The sequence below is a fragment of the Phragmites australis genome, chromosome 9, assembly GCF_958298935.1.
Source record: "Phragmites australis chromosome 9, lpPhrAust1.1, whole genome shotgun sequence".
NCBI classification, from domain to species: domain Eukaryota; kingdom Viridiplantae; phylum Streptophyta; class Magnoliopsida; order Poales; family Poaceae; genus Phragmites; species Phragmites australis.
Genome location: NC_084929.1, coordinates 35,088,899 through 35,112,485, shown reverse-complemented (window position 1 = coordinate 35,112,485; position 23,587 = coordinate 35,088,899). Strand labels below are relative to the sequence as shown.

The window sequence follows — 23,587 nt, the reverse complement described above, 5'->3', positions numbered from 1 at the left end:
CCGAAAAAACGTTTCCTCGTTCGTTTTCGTAGAGCTGCATTTATAAACATGAGAGTGCGCGGAGTTATATTTATCAAGTAAAATAGTATTTAGTTAGTTATATTTTTTAATAAGTTAAGTTAATTTTTTGTTTGATGGATGTAATCTAGATTACATGAGTAGATATAAAGGTTAAGATTATGGTTAGTTATTTATATAAAAATAATTTTATAAAATTAATAAATAAATCTATCTACATAAACGAAACGAAACAGATTAGAGCGTATATTTATATCATTAAACCATATTACAATAATAAATACAATTTTTTTTTCGAAACTCTGTGTCTGCTGGCCCAGACCAAGAGGGCCGACACAGCCTTGCTCTCTCTTATCCCCTTCGGTTGCAAGCACGAGCACCTCCCTGCGCACTGCCCCTCTCGCCGAGGGGCATGGAGCTAGCCATCGCGCTCCGGCTCGTCGCGCCGCCGCCGCCCTGTATCTCCCGTCGAGATCTTCCTCCGCCGAAGGTTTTTCTTTCCCCATGTGTGCTGCGAGGAAGCGGCGTCCGCGCCTCGAGGCTGGAGCATGGGGTTGGTGTTGTGTCCGTTGGGAGTATGACCTACTCAGGAGTGGAAGAGCAGGAGGAGATGGTGGAAGAGGAGCTGGAGGAGGAGGAGTCTGAAGCGAAGGTGAGCACTAGGCCGCGCCTGGAGCTCATCGAGAAGCCGGACCGGAGCCTGGCGCTGCTCGATGAGTACGAGTCGGAGGAGCTAGGCACCTCTCATTGCGCCAATCACCGCAGCGGTTAGTCTTCTGTTCTCCCAGCGTTTCAAAATTAGTCGAAATTTAGTACTGGTTTGGGCAAGTATAGGTCTTGAGGTTATGTGCCTCGAGTTCTAAGATTTAAGCACCAAATGCTAGTGATATAAGATTCCCATGGCCCATGGGACTGACAACTTTGTTTTAGTTATTAAAACAATGCGGTCGAGCTTGCAAACCATTTTGGTCAGGATTACAGAGAAAAATTCAGAATAATTTTTTAAATGAAACAAATCAACTTTGAATTATTTGCATGTGCTGATAATGTATCTCCTCAGGCTATGTTGCTGTATTGGGGAAGCCAAATGTTGGCAAGAGCACCCTTATAAACCAAATGGTTGGTCAGAAACTTTCAATAGTAACAGATAAACCACAAACTACACGACATCGCATTCTCGGTATATGTTCTGAACCAGAATACCAGGTATCAATTTTGTCTCTAAAGTGCTTGCAGAATTTTGTTAAATTAAATGCAAATTAAAATCCTCTTAGATTACTGGTCCTGCCGCCCTGGTATGGGTCTATGTTGATTTCTCACTGCTAATCTGAGTCATCATTTAGTTTGCAGATAATTCTTTATGACACTCCTGGTGTCATTAAAAAGGAGGTGCATAAGCTGGACACGATGATGATGAAGAATGTCAGGAGTGCTATTGGCAGTGCAGATTGTGTCCTTGTTGTTGTTGATGCTTGCAAAGTGCCTGAGAAGGTATTTCCAGCAGTAATAAGCAAATGAGTTGATCTTTCATTTCAATGACTCTACCTTACATGATGTGAACCTTTTGCTTTTAGATTGATGACATGCTGGAAGAAGGTGTGGGAAATAAAGAAACTGAGGTTCCTGTTCTGCTAGTACTGAACAAGAAAGATCTCATAAAACCTGGAGAAATCGCAAAGAAACTTGAGGTATGAAACTTTCACAAAATTGAGACGGTGCTTTTTGTGCTTTCTCTACATGCAAATGGTATTGATTCCCGGACAACTCTTTTCACAGTGGTATCAAAAATTTACTAATGTTGACGATGTTATACCTATAAGTGCCAAGTTTGGTCATGGAGTGGATGATATCAAGGAGTGGATATTGTCAAAGCTCCCTCTGGGTCCTTCTTACTACCCCAAGGTATTGGCAGATATTATACAATTTTTTCATAGGCCATCTCCACAAGTGCTTTGTTAATATTTAACTGCAGTTGTCTGTGCTCATATATTATAATCCCAGAAAATAAAATGCAGATGCTGAGTGCATTTTTGTAGTGTTTAAGTTATTTTGATTTGGTTTCTCGGCTTCAATCAACAATAAATCAAATCCTTTTAGCATTAGAAGTGGGGTGCATATCCGGTGAAAATGGGCAAAGTGTTGTAAGTTAATAAGATATTTTGTCGTTCTGGTCAAGAATGCGGTCCTGAATCTCCTGATTGCTGATGTGGTGGCATGGTAATTTACTTTTTCTCATATTTCGCACACTGAACACTGTGAACTCGAAGCCACTACTAATTTTTTAGCGCGTAATATCTTCTTTCTGGGCTACTACAAATCAGTCATGCAGTAATTTTTCTAAGGTGGAGAATAAGAACCTCTCCATATTTCCTAGTTGAAGTCAGTCTGATGCTAAAATCATTGTTTTACCCCCTTTTTGTAGTTGGTATATTTCTTTATTGCCTTGTAGTTTATGTATTAAAGAAGCCTGATCTATGATCTAGGATATGTTTCTGTTAGGGTAAACACCTGCTGGGAAGATAGTCGGGCAGCGTCTGCTGCTAGATAAGGGATTAGATCATAGATCGGGAGACTTAGAATATTGGGGGAGACTAGATTAATTCTTCTTGCTTGATTTGATCTAGGCGCAATGCCACATATAATATATAGTTGGCTAGGGAGTATCCCAGCCGGCCTAAGTCCCAATTCAAATCCCACTTCTATCTCTAAACTCTATCTCTAATTCTTATCCTGATTTAAACTAACTAATCCTATCTTATCTCCTAAACCGAATTGATTTAAACCAAACTGAACTCTTATCTCTAAACCGGAGATTTTATCTCCTAAACCGGCTAGACTTCCTCTTCTAAACTGACTCTAGACTCTTCTTGCTGCGCGACAGTGCGCATGAACAGTAATCCTATACATAGCAGTTTTCGTGCTTGAATGAGCCCATTTGTTTATCGGATGTTTTACTGTGTTCACTTCGATGCTTAGCCACGGCCGATTTGTCTTGAGACTAAGAGACATCAGAATTTTATGCTGTGTATTTACTATTTAGCCATGTGATTCTTGTTTCAGGACATTGCTAGTGAGCATCCCGAGAGATTTTTTGTTGGTGAAATAGTGAGGGAAAAGATTTTTGTTCAATATAGGCAGGAAATTCCGTATGCATGCCAGGTATGTATTGGGTGATTTCCCCATCTGTTTAGGGAAGCATATTCTCCATTATGCTAGCCTGTATCTCTGAGATGTAATTTTGCTTTCTGACAGGTTAATGTTGTAAGTTACAAAAGCAGGCCAACGGCCAAGGATTTCATTCAAGTTGAGATACTTGTTGAGAAGGAATCCCAAAGAAGCATTATACTTGGGAAGGTAAAATAGCTGAGAATACCATAGCTATGCATGATTCAAAATTTCAGGAATTTTCTAATTTTGAATTCAAATGAATATGACTTAATAGTAAATCAGCAAATTTCATATAAATTGTTTGTTTGGAAATTCCTTGGAAAGATAAACATAGTTTCTTTTATTTAAATAGTTGGAATAGTGAAATGGAAGTAAGGTTTATCATCTCTATTTAAGGTTAAATTGATTATCTAAAAGTAGTTGAGAATATAAATTCCTGCTATGTTTGGTAAACGCAGGATGGCAAAGCCATAAAGATGTTGGCAACCGCATCGAGGCTTGATATTGAGGATTTCCTACAGAAGAAGGTTTATCTTGAGGTGATAAGCTCTTCCCTTATTTGGTAGTTGTGAACTTATGTTCTTCCTTCTGCAACTGCTATGGAGCAATTTCTAACAGCAACATGTGATGTCATGTACAGATAGAGGTCAAAGTGAAGGAAAACTGGCGGCAAGATGAACGCCTTTTGAAGCGCTATGGCTATGGCGGGGAGATTCAAGCACTATGACTACAAAAGCGCTATCAGCTGTGAAGAGTAGGGAATGACTTGCTTTTCCTTTTTTTTCCCCCTTCCTTTCTTGTTGGTGCTGTGAGTGAAGAGCTAACTGAAGATCAGAGTAGTTCAGTTATTAGTGAGGCCCTCTCAGCAGATTTTGCGTCCTTGATGTACTATGGAATTGATTCTTCTACACAGAAAGAAGCATAGTTCTGTTCTCTCACGGAGCCACGTACTCATGGTAGATAATCTAAGGTGAAGACCATCCACATGGCAAACCTGAACTGCATGTAGAAATTACTCTTTTGAGTTTGTTGTCACAAGCTAGGCATCTGCTGAAGCTGAACCTCCACATTAGCTACTGCTTGCATGTTGGTGACTAACCACAAGCGCCGCCGCGACTAAGATAGTACATCATGAATATTTATCTCGTTTTTTACGTGTAACTTTGACCGTGATTTTTATTAGAATATAGTTATAATATCTAATAAAAATATAATATTATGAAAGTATTTTTAAAGAAAAATTTATACATATGATTTTTATGTTTTCCAACTAAATATTCTAAAAGCTTTTAACGGTTAAAATTTTAAAAGCTTAACCGGATTTTGATTAAATGATAAGTAATTATGACTGAAAAGAGTAGTAACATATACCCATGAATGCGATGCTAACCACGCTCAACAAAACCGTCCACTACCGTGTTTGGCGTACGCTTGGCTGCTTGGGCACGTGCATGGTTCTTGGTTGGGCGTGCTGCGGGAAGCGCTCGTGGTGACAGAGCCTGCTCGGCGAGACGTGGAACGGAGGGAGGAAAGGTTCCCCTGCAAGGCTGCAGACCACCCCTGGTCCAGCCGCGGCGGAGCGGGTCGCGGTGATCGGGATGGTGCACGCGAAAGAATACCCACGCGTCCCGGTGTCCAGCAGCAGGGGACGGGCTCGGTGCGGTGTACCGGGGCGCGGCGGTACTCGGCTCGGCACAGCGCCGCCCGCGGCCGGCGTGTTCCCGTGGCGGACTGGCCTGGGTACGCGCGGTTGCGTTAACACGGCAGACGGCAAGCTGCCGGCGCGGAGAACGGTAGCTCGTGCCGACCGCCGAGCAATGTAGGTAGGAATCATCTGTGGCGTGGGCGTTACGCGGCGGCAGTCCAGGCCGCGGTGCGCCGTGTGCCCTTGTGGATGTGGCAAAGTAAGCACGGCGGCCGGGCCGCGTTACTCGGCTTCGCCGGTTCCTCCAGGAGGCACGAGAGGGCAGGATCGAGCATGCAAGTCAGACCTGTCGCGGTGTTGACTTTGGCTAGGATCCTGCAGCATCGACTTCGTCGTAACTCCTCAGCAGCTCTTGAACGTATACATATACTGGTATACTTAATTTGAAAGCCGCCATACGTATACACTACAGTTTTCTCTTTTCTAGCAAGTCAATACCGTGATGAGATCAACAGCGACCACTGAACGACGTGCCTGGCCGTGCACCGGAACATATACCTGCTAATGTCAAAGCGTGACTCAGCCTATGGAATAGGAAATTCTACTAGACATGTGGACGCATGTCTTATCAGAACATTTATTTATATTGAGATTTATATTAGAGAGTAAGTAAAAAATTATAGGTATATAAGAGAATCAACGGATAAATAGATATCAAACGAGAAAAATGAAAAATCGAGATAGACCCTGTGTGCATAAAGACATTCGGAGTTGTATTTTACTAGCTCGGCGTGAGGCAACTTAAGTGTGAAATTGACTCCACACCTTGCGCCGCGTGTTGGTGATGGCAACCGCCACGTTCGAACTCAACCAGGTTTGACACCAAGTATCAACATCTGTCGCAGCAGCAGTCGCTAGCAGTCAACGTGCGTGATGCATAAATTAGGGGGGAAACAGAGTGCATGATGAATCATGCAGTTTACTTGCACCAGGTATCAAGATCATCGAGTCTTTCTTTTTGAACAATGAATGGAACTGTCTCATTTCATTGATAGGAGAAGAGAAATACAGGAATAACAAAATACGGGAGACAGCGCTTGCAGGGTTGCACCAAAGCAACAAAAATGACGACACCTATGTACAGCACCAAGGTTCTGCACTCGAACTGTAAGTTGAGCATATTTTTTTCCTTCTAACCAACAGTTGTTACTATAAGATCCCTCTAAACGAACCAATCAAGCTCACACAAAATTGTTACTCCTGTTGCTGCCACAAAAATCGACCGAAAGGTGTGAAAGACAAAACCAAAATTTTGATCTCCTACTGCGAGGAGACAAAGGAAACTGAATTACGAAATGAAACTCACGAGAGGAACAAAACTTCAGCAAACAAACAGTCGCTCGGCAGCCATGTCAGCTGTTCTGCCCCCCTGTCCTGTCATATCTGCTACAGCTATCGCCGCCGCCGCCGCTGATCACGGGCGGCTGCACGGTGCCGGTGCTCCGCCGGCCCCGGCACCACCGCTGCTGCTACTAACTATGTACGACGTGATCGCGTCCCGGAACACTGCGGTGAAGTTTGGGTCCGACGTGATCGCGTCCGTGGCCGCGCTGACCGTGTCGTCCAGAGCGCCCCCGTCGGCCGCCTTGGTGCCGGCCACGGCCTGCACTGCAGAGAGCTTGGACGTGTCGTGCAGCTTCTGCCCGAAAAGCTGCGGCAGCGGCAGCGGCCGCGCGGCCTCAGCGAGCGCGGCCTGGGGCTGGGCGGGCTCCGGGCGCGGCGGCTGCGAGGACGACGCGCCCGGCGCCGTCTGCGTGAGGTCGAGCGTGACCGTGGGGAATGGCGCCGACGCCGAGATGGTGGCGACGCTGGACGAGCACGGCAGCACGGCGCGCGCCAGGAAGTTGGACCCCGCCATGAGGCTGCCGTCCGCGCTCGGCATCGAGCCGGACAGCAGCATGGACGACGCCGCCGCCGTGGTCGACGCCGTTGCCATCGCGGCCGGAGGCAGCGGGTGGTTGTGGTTCCCCTCGTACGTCGTGATCAGAACCGTCCGGTCCTCGGCACACCTCTGAACCTGCCATCATCACACCATACACTCGATTCACGACGTTCCATGCATGATTCATCAAAATGGGCAAGTGTTCCAGCGATCTCTGCCAACTTCTAGCTCGATCAGGATACCTGCTTGCGGACCGTGCAGTCGGCGGCCATCGTGCACCGGTAATACGCGCGTGGGCATGGGTTGCCCTTGGCCATCTTCTGCCCGTACTTCCTCCATCGGCATCCATCACTGATATGCATACCGCCAAGAACAAATATTTCAATAACTCAAGAAAACAAGCGTGCCTAGAGTCAGAACCATTCACGTAGGAGCTTACAATGGCGGCCTCGGACCGAGCTCGGACGGAGACGCGGGCCTTACGCATGGTGGCGGCCTCCGGAACCGCCTCGGGTCCCTTGGTGGGAAGAACTTGGGCACCTTATTGGGGAGCCAGCCCAGCGGCACCTGGTGCGGCGGCGGTGGCTCCGGGCTGCCGCCGCTCTGGTTCCTCTCGTGGACGCGATGGTGATCGAACGTTGGCAACGACATGCTGTCCTTGCTGTTGATCATGCCGCCGCTGCCCTTGCTCGGGCAGAAGTCCATCGGCTGCGTCACGGCCGTGTCCAGGTTGCTAGGCGACGGCGCGCAGTCGCTGCCGCGCACGTCCACGCCCACGGCAACGGATGAACTGCCGCGGGAGCAGGCTCCCCTCCTGGTCTTTCTTCTCCGGATCACCATTAAGCTGACGATGACATATGGTCAGTTGTCCTCACCGTTAGCTATTTTTCATGGCTTGCTCATCGTTCTTGCGGCGTGCATGGATGCATGTGTTCTGCTCGTGTGTTTACCTCGTGGCTTGGAGCGCCAAGGCCTTTATGGTTCCTTTGCTGCATCAGTGTGAGGGAGGGAGTTGTAATTCGTGGTCACGTTGCGCTCAGCTTGCTCTTGAGCCGCTTGTTCTCTTCGTTCAGGCGCACAAGCTCGGATTTGGCCAACACCAGCTGACCATGTGTAGCAATAAGAAAGCATGAGACCCTAAACAAGACCAATTCCAATTTTTTGCAGTCACGAAACCACATGGACAGGTTTGACTAAACTACAGAATCGGCACGTTTGAAAGTAAGTTCCCAAGAACAAGCAGTTCTTAATCAAGCGCATGGATCACGGTTCGTTCAGTTGTAGCTTGCAAGATTTTCCTCACCTCAGCTTTGGTTTCCCTGTGATCTCCCTCGTTGGAGTGCACGCCATCGTCAACAATGGATTCCTCGCTCCCGCTTTTCCTCCTGCCGACGTGCAGCCCCATCTGCAACCGATCGAGGCACGTCAAGCAAATCGGCGCAGAAAGACGAGGGGAATTAAACTTGTCGAAATCAACAAGGAGTTCCACCGACAGACGTTGATGGTGAGGTCATCTTCCTTGATGCTGAGATCAACGGGCCCGCTGGCGGCGGCCTCCTTCTTCTCCATCTTCTCCGTCTTGAAGAAGTCCATCTCGTCCACCACACGCCGCTCCTCCGCGCCGGCCGTCCCGCCGCCGTCGTCGTAGCCCAGCACCACGGCCGGGACCTCCGGCCCGGCTGATGGTGTTGGCAGCTCCGGCTGGGCGCTCGGCCGGCGCGCCATGAGCATCCTTCCGCTTGAGGCCCGCGGCCACGTATGACTCCATCATGCGCGAGACGGTTGTGGCGCATGTCAGATTGTCAATGGCGAGCTGAGGAGGGGAGATCGATGGCCAGGGAGGGCAGGGGGGCGTACAAGAAGGCGTGGGGGCGCACGCGTGGTGAGTCGCGGCGGGCGCGGGCGCTCGCCGATCCGAGTCCATCTTTATAGGCAGTGTTGGTGACCATTGACCAGAGGACGGGAGGAGAGCGCGAGGTGCGCTGCGCGTGCAGGAGAGGACGACGTAAGTCAGAGCTGATGCGATCACTGGCCAGTCCATGAGATGAGAAGGAGAAAGAATGCAGCTGCACCTGGAAATGCAACTCACACTGTACTGCATACTTACGACTTATCTCAGCGGTTTATTTTTCTTATATAATACTTATCCATCCGTTAATTTTTTATTTATTTTATATTTTTTACTTAATTTTTTAGTATGAATCTTAATACAAATAGATAATTCTTATCAAATATATATCCACATGCGCTTGTGGAAATTTCCCTTGGCAGCTGGACCCCAGGCGAACTGGGCACGGGCAGGCATCTGGGCTGCGACGTCCGGAGGAAATGGTCAGCTGCGGCGACTAGCATCTATTGGTCGGTGGGTCATCTCCTGATCCCAAAAATAGCTGGAGAGAGAAAGAAAGAGAAGGATCTCAGGAGACAGAATGTCTAACGGTTGTGAACGGGCTCATAGCCTGTGGCAAAGTCTAGGGAGGGGCCCCCATTTCGCTTTACCAACCCCAGGGAAACCTCCATTACCAAAAAGGGTGCTCCATTGGACGGGGTTCCTACGAGTCGATCGGGGTTCTAGTTTTCAATCTCATATGATCCTATATATAATGAAGACTGTGAAAATAGATCTTACTATTAAAAAAAATAACTAACTGTTATGAATGTTTGTGAGTAGGAGATGTGTCTGATTGAATCTTAAGCCAAGACTCAGTCGCAGTGTCGCACCGCGCGCGGCTTGCAGCTTGGTACCGAAAAATGATTTTTAGCAGAACTACCAGATAAGATTCAGTCCAGTCGGGTCGAGAGGTCTCCAATTCTTCGGTGCAGAAGGAAGTGAGCAAATGCAAGGAGAAATTAATTAAAAGAATTACATGATGTCTATAATTAACACTACTAGCATTAACTATTGATTAGTCACCTAAGGCGCCAGTGGTGGTACGGTTAGGAGTGCAATTGATGAATCTAAAGTACCCATTGACTTTTTTAGTTCAATTAATAACTTTTTTTAACAGTGAAACTACCAACACCATCTAAAAAATGTATTTTTAGTCTATTAGAAGTGGCTCTGAAAAAATAATGACTATCACTGTTAATGATAAGTGAATAGTAGATTTTAGAAGCGGCACATGCATACTACCGATAGGAATTACTTTACATATTGAAGAAGCATTGTTGTGTCCTGAATCTATAAGAAATCTCAATTTTAAAGATATTTGCGCTAACGGTTTTCATATAAAAACCAATGAAAAAGATGGTAGGGAGCATATACTCATCACTAAGTGTGATAGAGAATACTAGAAAAACTTTCATCCAAGAGCATTGGCTTGTACTACACTCACATTAAAGCATATGAAGAGCTCACTATCTTAAAAATTGTATTTCATAGTGCAGGATTAATTTCCCTATGGCATGATAGATTAGCTCATCCTGGTCTTAGAATGATGAGAAACATAATTACTAACTCACAAGATCATGACATAAATGTAAATAATTTTCCGAATCATAAAGATTGTGTATGCCCTGCATGTGTTACCGGGAAATTAATAATAAGATAGTCTACCTTGAAGGTACAAGATGAAATTTCTGTATTTTTGAATCGAATCCAAGGGATATTTGTAGTCCTATTCAGTCGTTTTCTAGCCTGTTCCGGTACTTTATGGTATTGATAGACGTGTCATTAAAGTGATCGCATATATGTCTATTATCTATTCGCAATCACGTCTTTGCAAAGTTGATCTCACAGATTATACCGATCAGAAATAATTTTCCTGACTATCGAGTGAAATCCATTAAAATAGACAACGCTGGAGAATTTACTTCTAAAACATTCGATGATTATTGCACTGGTATGAGAATTAAAGTTGAACATTCTTTACCGCACGTCCACACTCAGAATGGATTAGCCGAAGCACTGATAAGAAAATAAAATTTATTGCTAGACATTTGTTACAGCAATGTAATTTGTTGCTACATGTTGGGGATATATAGTCTTATATATGACGGCTCTCATTAATTATAGATCATCATCCTATAACATCTATTTACCTATGTAACTAGTGCAACGGGTAATTCTGAAGATTTCCTATATACATAAATTTGGATCTATGGTTTATGTGTCGATACTGCCGCCACAACGAACCGCTATGGGACCTTGCATACAGCCTGCTTCGCTGACTTCATTTGATGAAAAAAAAATCCGTCATTAAGAGGAGGAAATATACCCTTGGATGAAAAAACTGTAGGGAAGTTATATTACGGGCCGAAGAAATTACAGCATATGATCATCATACTAGTGAAACAAATGATGAAGTATATAAAATTATCGTTTAACAAAAATTAGCAAACGATCTACCTGATCATTTTTTATTTAAAAAGCGTGACTAAGTCACATGTGCCTGCATATAATGCACCGGAGAGTGTGGAAGTAACAAAAGATGGTACCTCTCGTCTTGTCCTAGGAGCTCCGAAAAATAATAAAAGGATAAGAAATTTGGTTCCTCGAGTCCCAAGTAGGCAGAGATGTCTGGCGAAAGTAGAAAAATATGAGCTTACCATAGCCGATCACAAAAATGCCCCAAAGAAAGAAGAAGGGGAGCCAGTTGAGACCTAGTGATGGTATAGAACCTCAGGAAGTAGACATACCGGATTTGAACATTTCCACGCAGAAAGAAACCTGCGAAAATGCGCGCACTGGAATCAATGCTGATAAACTAAAGGATCTTGCTCCCATAGTAAGAAGTAATGAAGAAGCACCTGAAAGAAATAATAAAAAGCAAGATGAAGAAGCACATGAAAGTGCAACTCATGATAAAATAGCACTGAATTATGTGAATTCAGGGGAATCCTAGAACAGAGTAACCACAATAGTTGATATCTACTTTGCAAATAAAATTATCACAATTATAAATCATGATCATGTGCCTACATCGCTCACTGAATGTAGAATAATGTCAGATTGAGAAGACTGATAGAAGACAATAACAGTTGAACTGTTATCCTTAAACAAAAGAGAGATTTTTAGACCAATATGCTGCACACCTCACCACATCAAATCAGTAGGATGCAAGTGGGTTTTTGTTCATAAGAGAAATGAAAGGAATAAAAATTGTGAGGTACAAAATATGACTAGTTATACAAGGTTTCACTCAACGACTAGACATTGATTATGAAGAAACCTATTCTTTGGTGATGGGTGATATTACTTTTAGATATTTAATTTCAATGACAGTCAACTTGAAGTTAAAAATGAAATTGATGAATGTTGTGACTGCATATCTTCATAGGAGCCTTGATTCGAATATTTATATGAAAGTATCTAAAGGAATATCATTGTCGAATTAGGATAGAAGAAATAGACGCATTTATAGCGTATATTGAAGAAGTCACTGTATGGGTTGAAACAATCAGATTCTATGATGGTTTTTTGCATATGTAGATGATATGAATATCATCGGTACAGAAGAAGAAATAAAAGCTGCAAGCATGTGGTTGAAGTCTGAATTTGAAATGAAAGATTTGAGTAAAAGCAAGTTTTGCTTAGCTCTATAACTAGAGCATGTGCCAGATGGAATCTTTGTATATCAGTTAAACTACACTCAGAAGGTGTTAGAGCAGTTTGGTTTTAAAAAATCATTTCCCGCCAAAACCTCCATGATCGGAAGGTAATTGCAAGCAGATCAAGATCCCTATAGACCCAGAGAAGAGGCAAACGAAGTATTGGGACCGGAATTCCTATACTTAAGTGCAATAGGTGCACTAATATATCTGGCTAATTGCACTAGGCTAGACATAACGTTTGCAGTAAACCTACTTGCATGATATAGTACAGAACCTACTAAAAGGAATTGGAAGAGCTTGAAGGATATTCCACGTTACTTGTAAGGTAGCAAAGATATATGTCTATTCTACAGAAAGAATCAAGACTTAAGTCTGGTTAGATATGCAGATGCTGGGTATCTATCAGATCCACATACAACAAAATCATAGACTATCTATATTTTTATATGTGGTGGAACTACAATTTTCTAGAAATCATCAAAGCAAAGTATTGTATCTACTTCGATGAACCACTCGAAAATAATAGCTTTATATGAAGTCGCACAGGAATGTGCATGGCTTAGAAGAGTGGTCAACCATATCCAACAGTCAAGTAGTTTAAACACTACTAACACTCCTACCATTATCTATGAAGATAATGTTGCATATGTTGCACAAGTACAATCGAAATATGTGAAAAGTAACTTAATAAAGCATATCAATCCTAAATTCTTTTATGCTCATGAATTGCATAAGATGAATAAAATAAAGATAATGCATACCAAATCATGTGAGAATCCTGCAGATTTATTCACTAAGTCTCTCCCTGTGTCTAGCTTTGAAAGATGTATTCGTGGTATTAAAATAATAAGGCTTAGAGAGTTGCATATTTTAGGGGGATAATTTTTACATAATATGGATAAAAGGAATTAAATCTTAGTTAAGAAGATTAAGTGCTTAAAGTCAATCATGAAGATTATATGAAGTATTTTGGATAGATTATTTTTTTTTCTTAGATGAGTTTTCCTGAAGTTTCTCATGATAATGTTTTTAACGAGGTAGTTCGTGTGACCATATCACGAGTTATTTATTCTTTCTTCGATGCATTTTCGAGAAGTGCCAAGGAGAGTGTTAGTAAACCTATAGTTTTACAACAGGAATTGGATCCGTCTTGATCTCTAAAAATTTAATTTTATCAAAATAGATGTCTATCTCTTAGGAGTTTTTGATACTATATATACAAAACAGAATCCCGCAATGTAAAAATAGCTGAATAAAAAATAAATAGATTTTCTCTAACTACACCTGGTAGCAACATGTCTCCTTTACAATCGTTCTCTAAGTGGTTTCTCAACCCTTTCCTATTGAGTGCAGTGTATAGGTTCCAATTTGATCCAAGTTATATAGCATGCTTCCAGCAACACCGCCGTGGAGCTCGGCATTCACCGCGAAGGCTTATCCAGCTGCAACCATCGGCTGTCGCTCGTAGTTCTTTTCATCAGTTGTTAAAACCTCACTAGCTGCTGGTAATCCTCTTTAAGATCTGTTAGCGAACATGTCTCGCATACCAAAACTCACATAGCATAGAAATAGTGCACTCCTCTCCACTATCCGGTAAAACTTATTAGCGTTGCAATTAGATGTGTCGGTGAACATTTGTCTCGTACAACGAAGGATATGACGCGTTACCACTGGTTCACGGCGACAATCCAGAAAGACAAGTCAAACAACAAAGTTGGGAAAGACATCCAGAAACATTCTTGCAAGGTTAAAACAGACGGGCGTCATCTCAAGTCTCGGAAAGCATCACTAAACATGTACATATATACACACATCGCCGGACAACAAGCTAATAAACTTCTCTCCCGGCGCATGCGTTCAAGTTCAACCATCTCTTCAGGCCGACTGTGCGAAGCCAACCCTCAGCTTGCCGTAGTCGAAGACGGTGTGGTAGGCTCCCATGAAAACATCGCCCAGGATCCTGCAATTGCAAATTGTCTCAAGGTTACAGCCAAAGATCATACATGGAAAATAATCGGAACCCGGTTCAGCCCACCAAAATTTGGATAGCGGACAATGATCGCGATCAATTAGAAAGTACTAGAATCATGAGCTTAGAAATGCATAGATTACCAGAGAGGGCCACGAGGTGGTGGGATGTCCATAACTGTGAATCCACTGATGCACTGGGCAGCCGGTCCTTCACCAACCTTCAGGATATACTGCATAACCAAAGAGAAGAGAGCAATGTTCAGATACTGCAACAAGACAGTAGTATTGGCTGCTAAGCTTACTGGGCTAATTTGGATGCACAAATGTGAACAGAGCGAAGAGTACAATGGAGAAGTCGTCGCACCTGTTCTGGTTTCAGTGCAAACTTTTTGCCTCCAATGGTGAACGCAATGTCGGGCATGGATTTAAAACTGCCGCAGTCCACTGATGATTCTCCCATGGGACTAGGGAGACGTTCACATAGCTGCAATAATGATACAGTTATACAAAGTAGATTACTGATGCAGTACTAAGAACGGACTATGCCAAATAAGTCACTGAGCTCACCTGATTAATGTAGTTCAATATCAGGTCCTGGGTTTTGTTCTGTGCAAGTTGGTTCTGCATCCATACAACAGCCATCTCACAGGCATTGCACATTGGATCGTTTCGGAGACCATTCGATTTCCCAGCTTCATCATCCACTACGCTCCGAATTCCAGAGCTGTGTTCACATAACATATAATAGAAAAAGTAAAAAATGAGTACGAACAGTGGCAAAATAAAGGTACAGAATGCCTAGATGGCCAATCCAACAGTTTGCACTAACATAACAAGGTTTGCCCAAAAAACAAACAATAACAAATAACAAGACAATTACAGGCAGCTGCCGCAAGTCTAAGCATAGATACTCTATTTACAAATTCGAACAGTAGATAGAGTGTTGGCAGTTCTCACCTCACACCATGAGTCCCATCAAAAGTACACAGCCCAACCTGAGAGCAGATCTTTGCTGGCTGTGTCTGCAACATAATCCCAGAGCAAGTTTAGTTGTATTACTCTAAGTGAAAACGCAATTGTTAAAGCCAGCAACCAAAATGGACCACTACCGCAATTTGAGAAACAGGGCAGATACAAACCTCAGCTAGTAACAGATCTAGGATCTGTTGTCCATATTGAGCAACAACTGTCTTGCACTCCTGGCTGACTATCCCAGCAGCACCAATCTTTTCATTGATTTCAGTAATTATGGCCTGCATTGATCATATAAAGTTGGGAACACCACATGGTGGAACAAAAAAAGCAGAAAAGCAGAGAAAACAAATCATAAACGGGATCCACTAAGATCATCAACTAGACAATATTTGAACTTAAGTGCATGAAGGGTGACTGTTCTTTTCTCAAAATTAAGCTTGGGTGATTACCTAGAATTATTTGGGGAATTGCTGAAATGATACTTGCTAAATTGAACACCTTTTAACATTTCATATGTAGAAGATAGTATAAAATGATAAGACAGCATGGCTTAAAACAAAGGCTAAAGTTTCCAAGAGGCAGCTCAATAAATCAAACAAAGTTTAATTTCCACACTGGTTTAGTTCTCAAAGTATTAAGCACCTGATTATAAATTTGTGAACAAGGGAATGGTGCGGTGCTATTTTATCAGTTTTCTCAAGTACAACAACAGGTAGCCAGTCAGCCATTATTAAGCTCACATGACAGCATCAACCACATTTTGAATTCAACAAGGATCATCAGTTCATTACTAGAAATAGGATATTTGCTCCAAAATTACGACAAATGACGAAAAGGTTTGACATTAAGTAAAGAACGCCAAACGAAGAAACATAAACAAGCAGCAGCTTCAATTGCGAAAAGTGAATCATCATGGGTTACGCAGACAAAAAAAAAACAAAAAGCTCAGACATACTGTGGGGCCAGCAAGCAAGGAAGTTCCAGAATCTGCAATCGCTGCACAACCGCCAGCACAAAACCCTGATAACGAAACAGAGGTAGCATTTAATATATTTCTCATTTACATGCAATTAGAATGAACATGAGAAACATTGCAGTACCTGTGGACTTCCCACCAACAAGGACATCACCCATCTCAAACTGCGGCAAGCAAATGCACACTTTTATACCAGATATTAAAAAAATACTAAAGAATACAAGAAACAAGACCAACCTGCCAATATCCCTTCTGAGTGACTGGGACGTATGTATGATCACCCTTGTAATGACTAGGATCCATTCCACCAAACACAATTTCACCACCTTCTCCTTCATCACCATGTCGGTTGAACCAGAAAGAGAAAACAGGGTCGCTGATGAGACTTTGTTCTACCATGTTATACCTGTAATTTGTTTTTGTCATAACCATTTCAGACACTGATTTTCCAACACAAGTCCCAACAAACAAATAAACCAAGATGTAACACTGTTTCGCATGCATGAACATAATTATACCTCAATCAAATGTCTCACTACTGTGACAGATGCAGCAAAGCCTATCATGGGAAGTTGGGAACACATAAGAGCAAAAAAATTGCCTTTAACAGATAAGTGTCACAAGAAACGTGGGGAGAAACTACTAGTGACAGGGAGATGACTTTTTTATTTTTACACAGCAGTCAATACGAAACATAAATCAGGTTGCATCACCATAGATATCATGCATTATGAACACCACAACCTCAATGTCCAGGCTAATCAACAGCGAAAGCTATTTCGAGTAAGATGAACTATGTCCAGGAAGATGAACTACTCAACAACAAAAGCCATATGCACAAAGAACAATAGTCTCTTACATTACAATTGAACTACACAATGAGGACTGAACAAACAAGATCTGTAGTCCAGGCTAGCTTACCACACAGGTACTGCATTTCCAACAGATATTTCCTGAAATCCTAGCCCAAGAATACCATCAAATTTTGCAACCATGAAAGTAATGCTAGGCTCCCTGGTAGCTTCAATAAATTCCTAGTACAACAACCAAACAATATTAAAATATTTCAAAGTGGAATTAATGTCATCAGAGATAACCAATAAATGAAATTAGAAACATAGAAGCACAAACCTGATCTTTCACAACCAGATCACCTACTGTAACACTATCCTCACTAAAATACCCAGAAATTGCACCAGTTCCATAATGAATGTCAGCAGGTTTTCCTGGTGAGAAGAAACAAAATAGCATGTCATTGTCAGGAAGCAGAAAGGAAAGGTGCAAAATCGAGAGCTGGACAGCTCAAATCAATGAAAAAGAACGAGCAGTATCATAGAAGATTCTAAGGCCGTATACTTCCAAAAAGGAAAAAAATATTCCACACCACAAAACATAAGGTGACTGTTAGCATTACATGCATATGAAGTTAATATGAAATAATTCAGGGTGTGCATTGAATTTGAAGACTAATAATCAACATGCTCAACAGATACAAGTACAGTAAAATGTCAGCATCATTCCTGCATCCTGACTGCATGTTGCTACATCTACGCAAAAAGCACCTAGATCATGTCAGCATCATTCCTGAATCCTAACTGCATATCGCTACATCTATGCCAAAAAAAAAACACCTTGATCGACAACTATTTTTAGCATCCTTTTCAAAGATGTTGCACCTACCAGGCGGTGGATCATTGATTTTGTTTTGATGTTGCCAACCATGCAGTATTAATTTTCTGTTCCCTCATAAATATTCTGTAACAACTAAGACAGAGCAGACCTCTTTAGGTTGCAACTAAGCAGGTCTTGACTTTTGAATTATCAACATGCAGAAGTGTTCAATGTGCAAAAATAACAAGTGACATCATAGTATTACTGTATTAGAAGTGAAGATTAAAAAAACAATGTATTCTTGTTCAACAAAGAAAAAATAACATTAAATTTATGATCTTCTGTTAATATAGGTATGATGGTTTGGACCTAGCTCAGACCTCTTTAGTTCGAGCACTCAATTTATAATTCCAGCCAGATAACCGTACTTTCCATCTTTACACATCCTTAACATATTTTCAAGAACAAAGGCCATGTTTCTTAACAAGAAGGCAGATTTTAACATGATACGTAACATGCGTCACTGATTGGAACTAAGTAGATGACAAAAGCAAGGCAGGTCTCAATCCATCGATGACTAAATTGAGAGGCAGATAGGCACAACAAAAAACAAGCGCTCTGGAGGAAGGCTATAAGATATAAACCGTTCTTCTTGTAAGTGTTTGACTGCCCTGACTTGTAGCGCGAGTGGAAGTAGCAAGCAATCTGCATCATATCATCACAAATACACATACCGGTCTTAGCACCAAACACAACCAAACCCTTAAAAACCACTCACCGAGGCAAGGAACAAGGACGCACCGAGAAGTAGCACTTGGAGGACGGCACCCAGAGGTTGGAGCTGCCGGTGTCGAAGATGACGGTGAACTTCTGCGCCGGGGTTCCGATGCCGATCTCCCCAAAGTACTGCGCGTTCATGTAGTTCTTCAGCGCGATGATGTCGCCCTCATCTCCCGAGCCCAGGGAGCTGGCGCCGCGGAGGCCCTGCCGGCGCTGCCCCTCCTCGCCGGAGACGCGCGTGGCGACGCGGCTGTTCCGGTCGATCGGCCGCTTCTTCAGCGCGATCCGCACCAAACCCTCCGCCGCCGACGCGGGGAGGAGGGTTTGGAGCAGCACGGACGCAAGGATCACCAAAGCGACGCTGCGGGTTCCCATGGTTGCGATCTGCGGTAAATCGAAGGAAAAACAAAGCAGCAGGAGGAATTAGCCCAGGGCGTGAGGAAATTTGATACTGCACTGGAAAATCACTGGAAAAATGGTGTTCTTAATTGATACTGCAGCGATTAGATTGAGTACGACACATTATAGAAACGGAGGAATTAGTAGCTGATTTGGGAGGAATCAAGGCGCAAAAGTTAACACCTAAAAGCTCGACCAAATCGAATCGAGGGTTAAGCTCGTGAACTTGAGACTTCAAGAACAAAACGCTAAAAAAACAAAAAATTAGAGCGCAATTGCTGTAGAGCACACGAAGAACTGACTGAAAATCGATGCGAAAACAAGAGCTGAATTTTTTTTTTCAAAAGAACACAACTTTTAACCTATCAAAACTGCTTAGAAACCGCAAAAATAAACCGGGGAAGCAGGATTGCATCTATGAACACGAGGAACTAAGTAGGTCTAGAACAAAACCCACATCGCAATCACCAATCCCTCCGCTGATTCGAGGCGTAGTCAAGGCGAGTCCACGAGAACTCACCAGAAATCGCAGTCGGGAGAAAAGAGGAAAGGAAAGGAGGAGCAACTGACGCGCGCAGCACTACCGGGGCGAGGCGTTGTGCGCGCTGCATATAACGCGGCAGGGTGAGGGGACACGTGCCCTCCTGTCCGTCGGATCGGTCGGCGGGTCGAGTCGGCCGTTGGATCAGGATAAGGGGCATCGGGATGCGCAGCTAGAAATTGCTACTGTTACACCGGGAATTGACAGAAATTGGTGCGCGGGAGTTAGTATCTAATTGGTTGGCCACTAAATTTGTCACACCTAAAATTAGGTGTTAGCCACATTTATGATTTGACTAAATTTATGGTAAAATAAGAGTGTTTGTGTGGTAGAATACCACAGGTTAGTTATGACAAATATTATGTGGCACCTGTTTGGATTGGTATCACAAATATTTGGTAAAAATTTGTGATAGTTTTTGATTTGTAGCTAATAGTGAGTATAGTCATTCAAACAAATTATAGTGGTGAAGATACCTTCTCTTGATATTGATGGTGTGGTAACTGCTATTACACCCTGTATGCTTCTGTGGTAACTGTTTTTCTAAATTCTTACAACGCGTATACTTATGTGGTAACTGCTCTTATAATACGTATGCGTGTGTGGTAACTACTCTTTAAACACGTGTGTTTATGCGGTAACTGCTCTTACAAATTTCATATAGCGCATGTGCTTGTGTGATAACTGCTTTTACAATACATGTGCTTGTGTAGTAACTGCTCTTACAACACGTGTACTTGTGTGGTAACTGCTCTTATAACACGCATGTTTTGGTAACTATTCTTACAAATTATTACAATATGTGTGCTTGTGCGATAACTGCTCTTATAACAAGTGTGTTTGTGTGGTAAGAGCAGTTACCACTCGGTCTTAAGGATCTGCAGCCACTCCTCCAAGCTCAGTCCCTCGGTCGTGCTGGTTGGGACGACGCCGAGCGCCGAGACTTCGGCTTGCTTCTTCACCTGCTCGGAGAGGGCAGAGAGGGCCTGCTCCCGAGCAGTTAGCTCTGACTCCCACATGGCGGCCCGCTCCTCCCGAGCAGTTAAGGCCGCCGACGCCTCAGCAGCCTCCGCCTCCCGACGGGTCAGTAGCTCCTCCCGGGCGTCCAGAGCCGTCATCGTGATGCCGACGTCGGTCTCGCGAATCGCGATGCCCTCCTCCCGACGCTGGAGCTCGGCGCGGCTCTGCTCAACCTCGTCCTTCTGGCGGGCTAAGTCCGCCTGGGAGGCCTCCACCGCCCTCTCATGCGACAGGATCGCGTCCTCCCGGGCCCACACCAATCTCTCCCTGGCGAGCATCTCGGCGGCCCGCCGCCGCGATATCTCACCCAGGCAGGTGTCTTCTTCTTGCTCGGCGACGGCCTCCTCGCGTATCTCGTCCAGGGTCTGCCTCTCCGCGTCCATCGTGCGCCGCTCCTTCTCGTGGGCGGCGTGCGCTACGGCGACGCGGGCCTCCAAAAGGCGGCTGATCTCTACCAGCCGCTCCCTCTCCTCAACAAGGGCGGCGCGGTCCGCCTCAAGTTGGGTCCTCTCCCCCGCCACGGCCGCCTCCAGCAGCTCGATCACCTCCCGGGCGCTTCCTAGCACGTCCGGGAGGGGTTCTGCAGGACAGCTGGACGACGGTCGGGCGCTGGGTCCCCTGCGAGCCCTCTCTGAGGGGCTCAGGGTCCCCGAATACTGCCACGAAGGCACCGCCCTCGACGAGGCCATCCGCCCCGCACTCGATGTGCTTGGGGCGGGCTCAGTCGGCGGCTGCTGCTCGGGCGCGGCCTCTGCCATCGGCTCGGGGCAGGGCGGCGCCTGCGGCTCTGGTTCGGTCGACGCGCTCTGCGGCTCCGGCTCCACCGGCGCGCTCGGCTCAGGCGCGCTCGGCTCGGGGGCTGGAGCCAACCTCGGCGCCTCCGGCCGTCCTTGGTCTCCGGCGGCGTCCTTATGCGGCCTGAAAGAGAAAATAAGGTCAGTCTCCGAACTCACTCCGGGCAAGGCATGCTCGGGGAAAAGGAAGAAACGTACGCAGTTTTCGGTCTTCGGTATTGCCATCTCGATTCCGGGATCTTGTACTCCGGGCCCGACGGCTTTGGCCTGGAATCCTCCCTCCTCCTCTTCGGCGGGGGGCTCTGCGGGGCCGCCGCGGGGTCTGTCTCTGACGGCAGGCCGGCTTGGGCACTCACTGTACACATGCTCCCATGCCGGCCTTGGTCTCTGGGCTCCAACTGCTCCTGCCACGCTCGATGTCAGTCCCTGTCATCTTCTGGCAGAAGGGCGTGGGGATATTTAATGCACGGGTCCCATCCCGCGCTATCCGGCGCGCCTCGGGACAGCTTCACGAGGCCCGAGGCGTTCCGTCTGCCTGCGCTGCTGTGGTAGGCGAACAAGACCGGGCGGACACGCTGGGCCGCTCTGCGGCTGCCCGATGGGCCCTCTCCATGGTGCCCGTTGCCAGCGCCATCATGACGACTGAAGACCGGGCGCGGGGCGCGTTTTCAACCCCCATCCCTTCGCGCAGAGACTATGATGACGCATTTTCCATTTATAGCGCCTTGGAACTCGCGCCCTCCTATTCGGGGCACGCTACCGTCGGCGGGTATTTAAAGCAGCCGGCGGCACGGACAAGAAAGAAGAGGGTGAACTGAAAGGCAACGCTCGAACTCTCAGACAGGCGTACACAGAGTCCAACAGAGATCGAAGAACACCTTTGTACGAGTATAGAAACCGAAGAACAAGGAGCCTAAGGTTCTAGGATAGACAGACATTCTTGTAACTAGCACATTCCTGAGAGACATTCTCAGGACATTTATACCATCCACACAGGAGTAGGGTGTTACGCGCAGTGCGGCCCGAACCTGTCTAAAAATCCCCCAGCTCATTTACTCTTTTTCTGCATTAGCTCATTCCACCCCACCTGTCATCGCATTTACATCCATTTATTTCTCCAGCAAACATATTCAGAATCATCCCCCCGGCCAAATCTCTAAAAAAGGGTCCCTCAGGATCCCTGCGACAGGAGCTAACCCTCCGACAGTGAATGGGGAGAATGAAAATGCATCGAGATGAATGAGCTCTAGGTGATGCTCGGGTAAGTGATGACAATGCCTATGGACTAACAATCATATTGAGAATTGCTATTAGGTTATTCCATAGGAGATGCATAAATGATGAAGCATGGATTCTTTGAGAAATACCATGAGTTCAAAGAATTGTATCAAAAGTTATTGAGATTTTAGTGATGCTCATAAGAAGAAGAAGAAGCTCAATAAAATTAGCAATAAGCTTGAAGGCTAAGTTACTTGTGGAGATCAAGTAACTAAAGGTATGACTTGTTAATAGAGTTTTATGGACTAACCCGTGTGCTATATGTTTAAGAATGAGTGGGTTATGTTCTATATGAAGATTGACAATATGCATGAAGGATAATAAGTTACTTGTAGAGATTAAGTAACTTAAGGTATAAATGTTGTCATTTAAGTTTTATGGACTAACCCATTTGCCTTGTGCTTGAGAGTGAGTTGGGGTTAGGATCCATAAGAAGGCATAAGTTGAATTGAAATCATATATGCCAAGAGTAAAGAACAAGAGTGGACTCCATATTTGATAAAAATAAATTAATTGAAGATGCCGAATACAAAGTGGTTTTCTATGGCAAGACGGTGAATGGCAAGAAAGACTCGGCTGCGATAGACCATCCGTGGTGAAGGGGAAGCAAATGGCTTGGCGCCGATGGACCAAGGCGGTGGTGAAGAGCGAGTGAAGGCTTTACGCCGATGGACCATGCGAGGCCAAGGGAAGCAATGGATGATTTACATCAATCATATGAAGAATCAAGAAGAGATAGAGTGAAGAATATATAGAAGTTGGCAACCCTCAAGGTTTGAAAGAAAGAAGCGGTACTTGAAAATTTTCAAATGCTCAAAGTGGCTCAAATGAGTGTTATCTTTGAATTTGAGTATAGGTATGCCGCACTATTAAGAGGGATGCAACGTGAGCTAATTGTCGTGTCTCAGTGCTCAAG

General features: G+C 44.6%; 3 protein-coding genes and 1 pseudogene across 5 annotated transcripts; 1 reads left to right on the top strand and 3 right to left on the bottom strand.

The window, feature by feature from the left end:
* Positions 1-334: 334 nt before the first annotated feature.
* Positions 335-4,124, top strand: LOC133929436 (GTPase ERA1, chloroplastic-like). Its single transcript, XM_062376190.1, has 9 exons — positions 335-785; positions 1,079-1,224; positions 1,369-1,509; positions 1,593-1,706; positions 1,795-1,920; positions 3,079-3,177; positions 3,271-3,372; positions 3,645-3,725; positions 3,827-4,124. Exons 1-9 carry the CDS (start codon positions 431-433, stop codon positions 3,911-3,913), a joined length of 1,251 nt encoding a protein of 416 aa, XP_062232174.1. The 5' UTR covers positions 335-430; the 3' UTR covers positions 3,914-4,124.
* A 1,812-nt stretch (positions 4,125-5,936) lies between these two features.
* On the bottom strand, positions 5,937-7,754 carry LOC133929912 (probable WRKY transcription factor 31; annotated as a pseudogene).
* On the bottom strand, positions 7,487-8,640 carry LOC133929913 (WRKY transcription factor 42-like). The gene is made up of 4 exons (XM_062376667.1): positions 8,271-8,640; positions 8,077-8,178; positions 7,724-7,876; positions 7,487-7,617 (listed from the first exon to the last, which is right to left on the bottom strand). The coding sequence occupies exons 1-3, from the start codon at positions 8,502-8,504 to the stop codon at positions 7,799-7,801; spliced, it is 414 nt and encodes a 137-aa protein (XP_062232651.1). The 5' UTR covers positions 8,505-8,640; the 3' UTR covers positions 7,487-7,617; positions 7,724-7,798.
* A 5,273-nt stretch (positions 8,641-13,913) lies between these two features.
* LOC133929435 (aspartic proteinase oryzasin-1) lies at positions 13,914-19,639 on the bottom strand. 3 transcript variants are annotated; one of them, XM_062376188.1, is made up of 14 exons: positions 19,559-19,639; positions 18,661-19,023; positions 18,504-18,564; positions 17,380-17,474; positions 17,170-17,282; positions 16,486-16,654; positions 16,373-16,412; positions 16,228-16,292; positions 15,437-15,550; positions 15,255-15,319; positions 14,865-15,021; positions 14,662-14,781; positions 14,439-14,527; positions 13,914-14,286 (listed from the first exon to the last, which is right to left on the bottom strand). In XM_062376188.1, exons 2-14 carry the CDS (start codon positions 19,012-19,014, stop codon positions 14,202-14,204), a joined length of 1,527 nt encoding a protein of 508 aa, XP_062232172.1. In that variant the 5' UTR covers positions 19,015-19,023; positions 19,559-19,639; the 3' UTR covers positions 13,914-14,201. The 3 variants fall into 3 exon arrangements, with proteins under 3 accessions (XP_062232172.1, XP_062232173.1, XP_062232171.1); XM_062376189.1 differs by having other exon boundaries at positions 19,496-19,606; XM_062376187.1 differs by lacking the exon at positions 19,559-19,639 and adding an exon at positions 19,222-19,411.
* Between the last annotated feature and the right edge of the window lie 3,948 nt (positions 19,640-23,587).

Excerpts from the sequence above, each read along its gene's own strand:
- LOC133929436 (XM_062376190.1), top strand. The coding sequence starts at position 431 with ATGGAGCTAGCCATCGCGCTCCGGCTCGTCGCGCCGCCGCCGCCCTGT. Across the intron at positions 1,921-3,078 it reads GTCCTTCTTACTACCCCAAG|GACATTGCTAGTGAGCATCC; the intron begins GTATTGGCAGAT and ends TTCTTGTTTCAG. Across the intron at positions 3,178-3,270 it reads AAATTCCGTATGCATGCCAG|GTTAATGTTGTAAGTTACAA; the intron begins GTATGTATTGGG and ends GCTTTCTGACAG.
- LOC133929913 (XM_062376667.1), bottom strand. The coding sequence starts at position 8,504 with ATGCTCATGGCGCGCCGGCCGAGCGCCCAGCCGGAGCTGCCAACACCA. Across the intron at positions 8,179-8,270 it reads AAGATGACCTCACCATCAAC|ATGGGGCTGCACGTCGGCAG; the intron begins GTCTGTCGGTGG and ends GATCGGTTGCAG. Across the intron at positions 7,877-8,076 it reads ACAGGGAAACCAAAGCTGAG|CTGGTGTTGGCCAAATCCGA; the intron begins GTGAGGAAAATC and ends ACACATGGTCAG.
- LOC133929435 (XM_062376188.1), bottom strand. The coding sequence starts at position 19,014 with ATGGGAACCCGCAGCGTCGCTTTGGTGATCCTTGCGTCCGTGCTGCTC. Across the intron at positions 16,655-17,169 it reads GGAAATGCAGTACCTGTGTG|GTATAACATGGTAGAACAAA; the intron begins GTAAGCTAGCCT and ends AACAAATTACAG. Across the intron at positions 15,022-15,254 it reads GATGGGACTCATGGTGTGAG|CTCTGGAATTCGGAGCGTAG; the intron begins GTGAGAACTGCC and ends ATGTGAACACAG.